General features: G+C 42.6%; 1 protein-coding gene across 1 annotated transcript; it reads right to left on the bottom strand.

The window, feature by feature from the left end:
- Window positions 1-266: 266 nt before the first annotated feature.
- On the bottom strand, window positions 267-6,874 carry LOC122547726 (interferon-inducible GTPase 5-like). The gene is made up of 2 exons (XM_043686314.1): window positions 5,991-6,874; window positions 267-3,084 (listed from the first exon to the last, which is right to left on the bottom strand). Exon 2 carries the CDS (start codon window positions 2,973-2,975, stop codon window positions 1,821-1,823), a length of 1,155 nt encoding a protein of 384 aa, XP_043542249.1. The 5' UTR covers window positions 2,976-3,084; window positions 5,991-6,874; the 3' UTR covers window positions 267-1,820.
- Between the last annotated feature and the right edge of the window lie 55 nt (window positions 6,875-6,929).

Below are 6,929 nucleotides of genomic sequence, written 5' to 3'. Positions count from 1 at the left end.
CCTTGAAAATATAAAATTGTCAGTGGAAGGGTTTCTTTTAAGAATTGTGTCCATCAGTGACAATAGATTACAGTTTATGTCAATATGGTTTTAGGTGAGGGGAAAAGATTTAAAAACGGCCCTGAGGGGTAACTTTTTCACACAGAGGGTGGAGCGTGTCTGGAATGAGATGCCAAAGGAAGTGGTGGAGGCTGGTACAATTACAACATTTAAAAGGCATATGGGTGGGTATATGAGTCAGAAGGGTTTAGAGGGATATGCCAAATGCTGGCAAATGGGACTAGGTCAGTTTGGAATGTCTGGTCAGTGTGGATGACTTGGACCACAAAGAAACTGTTTCTGTGGATGTTGCAGTTTATGGATAGCAGCAGCTTTATGATTCCAGTATCCTGTACTGTCTTCACTGGGAAGCTGCTGTCAACAGCATGTCTGCAATTTACATCTGCTTCAGTCGCCTGCCTCGCATTTGCAAATGCTACCTCTGTTTTGTGAGTCAGAGCTTTTGGAGCAGACAGTGGCAGTTGTGGAAAATTACTTTGAAGTGGTTTGTGGTCTGTTCTGAATGTGATTTTGTCTCCTGGAAGTAGGCATTGATGAAAATGTTCACAAGTGTAATGTGTTCCATTCTGTTAATGTCCTGGAACTAAATGTAACCCGCTGTCCTTGCTGCACCAGGGTTGTTCCAAGTCCTGTCTCACTGGTACTGAGGGGTGGGCCCTTGATGCCAAGTGCAGTCTCTCTCACATCACCTGTGCAATCCATCTCTTTGGACCGTGTTTGGATCTAAGCTGCCACGAAGCCAGGAGCTGAGCGGGCCTGGTTGAACCAAACTGAGCATCAGAGACCAGGTTATTGTTGAGCAACTGTTGCTTGACAGCAACATTACTTTGTTAATTATAGAGAGGAGACTGCAAGGGCAGTTATTGGCTCATCATTCGATCTGTGCTATTTGTCAGTTAGATTCAAATGGACAAATTGCTTAGGGCCTTGGCAGGTCGTGGAGCCAGTGGCTTCAGTCATATTGCTGCATGTTGTCAGGGCCCTTCGCCATTACGTTATCCAGTGCCTTCATCCATATTCTGATATCATGTATATTGAGATCTGCAGAGAACTGAAATCTTTTCTGACATTCTCTGCTTTGTGCAACAACAGTTCTAACGCCAGGTAATGGGCTGCACACTGAATGTGTTGATGGGTTTAACAGCATTGGAAAACAAGCTTCCTCTTGATAAGGCTTTATGTTGGGATTGTTATATGCTGGGAGGAAGACTATACTGTTAACCTTAACACAGGTTTAAAATGTCACGTGAATGATAGCCATGAAGGTGGAAAAAGGGACCAATGTAGAAATTACCTATAATCAAAAATGAAACACAGTCCCAGTGAGTTTTCTTTCTGTAGGAGTCCATTTCAGTCATAATGCTGTTGTCATATTTTAGAACACACCATTACAGAAAAGGAGCTGAACGTTAGAAGGAGCTGTCCATCACTGTCATTGTGGACACACAGATATTTCTGACCAGAGGAATAGTGGGCTGACTGGATACATCCTCTGATGGATGATTCCAGCAACAGGGAACACGTATTTTATTTGTATTTCGTGAAGGGGTAGCCAATGTGCCAGGATCATGTGAAGTTAATTGGAGTCTTAAAATTCTCCTTATTATACACCTCGAAAAAGATGCTGTTGTGCAATAACATTTCCGTGGTATCAGGGAGGAATATTTTCACAAATGAGTTCAGTCACAAGGGAATGTTTGAGTAAAATTTCATCAGTGTTTAGGGCGAGATCCCAGTTATCCATCAGCTGCAGTATTCACTCACTGCACTGACCTTTGGTTTGGATCATTTTCGGTCCCAAATGCAGCTGTCACCACTTTCTGTGCACTCTCTGTAAGATCATCCAGTGCAGCACTCAGTAGTTTGTAGGTCATAAGGAACGAAGACCCTGCTCCGAAGATGGAACCAATCACTGGGATGATGTCAAGGGCGAGCTCAATTGCTGAAATGGTGACAGCAGCAGCACCCCAGGCCAATCTGTTTATGACATCGGGGGTTATCTCCCCCCCGACCAGGGGAGTTGTCACCACTGCTTTCAGATCCTCCACAGGTTTCCCTGCCCTCTTGGCCAGACTTTGAAGAGACGAATCATTCAGACCCAGACATTGACGGAAATGTACTATTCCTCCAATTACTATCCCAATGTCACAGCCCAGGGAGACTCCGGGAACTGGCACCGCCCCAATTACCCCAGAAAGTGTCGCCAACATCCAGACTCGTTTCCTTAGCTCTTTCCTTTTCTTCTCCACAATCTCCAAGCTGACATTTGGGAGGGCGAGGATGTATACACTTTTCTTTATATTCGGAAGGCCATCTTCCAGAGCTTTATTTAACAGACTAAAATCATACAGATTCAGGTCAAAGTTTGATATCAGGAACACACTGGGTGATGGGATCCCTGCCTCTTGCAGCTTGCTGACACTGTCATTCCTGATCTTGTTCAGTTCTTCCTCTTCATTAAATTGTCTCCCTCCCTTTCTCTTTGAATCAAGATCATTATCAATTTTAGATCGAACAAAATAGAAATTCTTCCCGAGCCGTTTGATCTCTCTGGCAAGTTTTGTGTCATTTTCTGTGAATCGACAATGTGAGATGATGATGAAAAAATCATAGCTTTTAAATTTCATTTCCTTCAGGTATTTATTCGCAGGGAATTTTTTGGTTCCAATTCCTGGCAAATCCCAGAAACAAACATTCGGCAGGCTGGGATGTTTGTATCCCGTTGGCTCCATTGTGGTTTCTATGTTACCAACTTCAGCTGCTCCCTCATCATTGAACTCAAGTCCTCTCATCGCATTGATGAAGGAAGATTTCCCTGCACCTGTTTCTCCTGTTACTGCAACATTGAGCTCTGTATTGTCCAGTTGAGTTACTTTCTGCTGTACCACTGTTTTAACCTTTTCCACTCCACCCATGTCATAATCCGACTTGAGTTTGGCGAGTTCTTCATCAGTGAAGAATGTAGAGTTTGAAGATTCCACTGTTTCATCTTCTAAACAGTTTGAAGTTTCAGCTCGTTGATCTCTGAAAGAAAATAAGCTTAAATAATGAGTTTTGAGAATATTTGTAGCTTCTGGGGGTTGAGGTTCTGGGTGTAAGTTTGCTCACTGAGCTGGAAGGTTCATTTTCAGATGTTTCATCACCAAACCAGGTAACATCTTCAGTGAACCTCCAGGTGAAGCACTGGTGTTAGTGACCTTCTTTCTATTTATGTGTTTAGTTTCCTTGGGTTGGTGATGTCATTTGGTGTTCTTTTTCTCAGGGGGTGGGAAATGGGATCTCAGTCAATGTGCTTGTTGATAGAGTTCCGGTTGAAATGCCAGGCTTCTAGGAATTCTCGTGCATGTCTCTGTTCGGCTTGTCCTAGGATGGATGTGTTGTCCCAGTCAAAGTGGTGTCCTTCCTCATCTGGATGTAAGGATACTAGTTACAGTGGGTCATGCCTTTTTCTGGCTAGTTGATGTTCATGCATCCTGGTGGCTAGTGTTTGGCCTGTTTGTCCTGTGTAGTGTTTGATACAGTTCTTGCAAAGTATTTTGTAAATGACATTAGTTTTGCTTGTCTGTATAGGGCCTTTCATGTTCAGTAGCTGCTGTTTTAGTGTGTTGGTGGGTTTGTGGGCTACCGTGATGCCAAGAGGTCGGAGTATTCTGGCAGTCATTTCCGAGATGTCTTTGATGTGGGGAGAGTGGCTGTGGCTTCTGGATGCGTTTCTTCTGCTTGTTTGGGTTTGATTGGGAAAAAATGGGTAGACTGTGTTCATTGGGTACCCGATTTTTTGAATACTTTGAACTCTATTAACAAACATATCGACTTGGACCCCATTTACCACCCTCTGAAAAATAGAACAGCAAATGACATTACCAACCCAAGGGACCCTAAATACATAAATAGATAGTGGGTCACTAACATCACTGCTTCACCGGAGGCTCACTGATGATGTTACCTAGTTAGGTGATGAAACATGTGAAAACAAACCTTCCAGCTCAGTGAGCAAACTTATTTCCAGAATCTTAAATAATCCTTAGAAATGTTCAGAGCCTCCTAACACACTAATTTTTCATTGACTATTAAAATGAAATCATTGTTTTAAATATAGCTGGTTGTAATGGCCAATTTCAACAAAAGGTCTTACGTGAGCAACGAGATGAATGTCAGTCATCCCTCTTACTGATGGACCCATTACATATAGGTTCATTGCTATCGCACTTGAGGAGAATCATAGCCTCTCTCTCTCTCTTTCTAGTTCCTCTTCACCAGCCTATGAATCACCCTCCTTCATTCTCCTAAGCCCTCCCAAAGGAGTGGTTCCAAACTGTTGTTTGTGAGGCTCGAGTGTCGTGATGGATCAAGTGAACTGAGGCTTGGTTAAAGCCCAAACCCAGGGCCTTGCTGTTGGAGATACTCCTTTTGTGTTGAAGGACTGAAGAAGAGGAGAGTTTAATCGGGTACAGGAGCTGTATGCCTGCCAGTATACTTTCTTTACAAACAACATTGAGCAAGTGTAATTTGTTGCACTGATTGGTTGTATTCTCGAGGAGGAAGATGCAGAAGCTGTTTAGTTTGGGATGGCAAGGCAGCTCTGTCACATGGTATGTGTGTCCTGTTGTATGTGAGAAGTCGTGGACGCTACCAGTGACATGACCAACCACAAATGCAGGTAATGTAACCAGCCACACAAACCGGAGCTCTGGGCTTTGCAGTTTGGATTGGCAGCTAGAGTCAGTATGTGCATCTGCAGGACTGAGATCAAGGTGGATAGCATGTTCACAGAGGTAGTCAAACTGCAGGCGAGGATCTTACAAACAGAAAGGACATGGGCGACTGTCAAACAGTCCCATAGAACCAGGAAGAGAACCCTGATTGGTTTTCTAGTTCGGATATTGGTGAGGGCAGTGGTTCCTTTATGAGAGCAGTCAGAGCCAAGTTCATGGCACTATGGTGGTTCTGCTGGACAAGAGGAGAGAATGAGAGAGGATTCATTAGTTAAGGGAACTGGCATTTCAGTGTTACTCCCTAGTATCAGGGCCAACAGTGTCATTAGTGATTGCAGGACATTCTTCTGGGAGAAGCTGAACTGGTGGAGGTCATGGTGCATGTGACTTGGGTAGGAACAGCAAATTTCAGGGAGCTGGAAATGAGATTGAAAAGCTGGGGCCCTTGATCAGTAACTTCAGAATTCCTTCCGTCTCATCTGAGAGTCGGCACAGAATTAGGAAAATGGAGCTTGCGCGTGGAGAATCTTGTGGAGAGAGGGAGAGCATGGAGAAAACGAGCATCTTTGCAAGGAAGTTTGCTCGTGCTGCTGGGGCTTTAATGTGGTTTTGAAAGTGAATGGGAAGCTGAGAAACTCTGATTTGAGTGAAACAAATCCACCAAAAAAAAAATAAACTAGCTCCAACAAATGTAGGCATATTGCAGTTGGAGTCTGGAGAACAAGATAGAGAAACTAAATAGTTACTGTGTCTGCCTTTGTAGAAGACACAAAAAAATCTCCCAGAAATACAAACTGACCAAGAGAGTATGGAACTGAGCAACTGAAAGAAATAAGCATTCATAAACAGTTAATGCTGGAAAAGTTAAGTTAATTGAAGGCTGGTAAGTTTCCTGGACCAGGTTAGCTTCATCCCAGAGCGCTAAAACTGATGCCCAGACGGACACTGAATGAATTGGTGATTATCTTTCAAACTTCTGTAGATTCTGAAAGCATTCCTATGGACGTAGAAGAGCAATGTTACACCACTATTCACAAAGGGAGGAAGAGTGAGAACTACAGAGCTGTTACCTTGACATCATGCATTGTTAAAATCTACAGAAGATGTAATAAGTGGCTATTTGGAAAAGAATGATACAAGTGGTCAGAGTCAACATAGACTTGTGAAGGGGAAGGCTTATTGACAAACTTATTGGTGTTTCTTTGTGGTACTTACGTTTAGCATTAATCCAGGGGAATCAGTGGGAGTGGTGTATTTGGATTTTCAGCTCCCTTTTGATAACGCCCCAGGTGGGTTTGTGAATGCAATTAGAAGGCCTGAGGTTGGGGCAAAACATACAAATATGGCTAAGACTGGGTTAACAGTGAGAAAGCAGAAATTAGGAATACCGAACAACTTCAGTTATCTGAGCAAGATCTCATGGTCTCAAAAAGTTCCATTAAAGAGGAGTTACTGACACTGGTGCGCCAATTGCATCTTTTGTTTGCAATGATTAAAAGTGAATTTGGATAATCTGGACTGAAGAACATGTGGAAACTCTGGCAAAAACAAAGAAACGCAAGAACATCAAGCACCAGCGACTGGATTTTTTTTTACCAGGGGTTAGTTACACAGCTCTTTGCAAAAGTAAGTGTTTTATTCCTGTCACTTTACCAGGTCACTCATGAAAAAAAAGATAAAGGAAGTGCATGAGCGAAGTGCTGCTTCTGTCTTTCTATCACGACACTGAGTTCAGCGGAAACTGACAAATGCTCTTGTGATTGTAGAAGCTGTTCAGGACCTTGTTTAATGTTGGGATTTCCATATTTATGTGACGGTCAGGGTTTCATCCTTCTCAGTTTAACCAGACTTATTCAACATGCTCCTCACAGCCTGGAATCTTGCTCTGGTGTTATTTCCTGTCGCTATAATCACAAGATACTTCCGAACAAAACATTTTAAAAATTCTGCAATTTGCAGAATGCAAACATTAGTTAGTTTAAATAACAGACTCAACAAAATTATAGATTTAAACGAACTCTCCAGTAGAGCACAACGTTACATTCTCTACCCTCCTCCGTAAATACATAGAGTGCTTAAGGAATATTTCAGGATTTGGTCTCCATTTAAGAAATATCCAGTGTTTGTATACATTTTAAATCGATTTAATGAAAT

The sequence above is a fragment of the Chiloscyllium plagiosum genome, unplaced genomic scaffold, assembly GCF_004010195.1.
Source record: "Chiloscyllium plagiosum isolate BGI_BamShark_2017 unplaced genomic scaffold, ASM401019v2 scaf_2087, whole genome shotgun sequence".
Classification (NCBI taxonomy): Eukaryota; Metazoa; Chordata; class Chondrichthyes; order Orectolobiformes; family Hemiscylliidae; genus Chiloscyllium; species Chiloscyllium plagiosum.
This window is presented reverse-complemented; position numbering and strand designations above follow the sequence as displayed.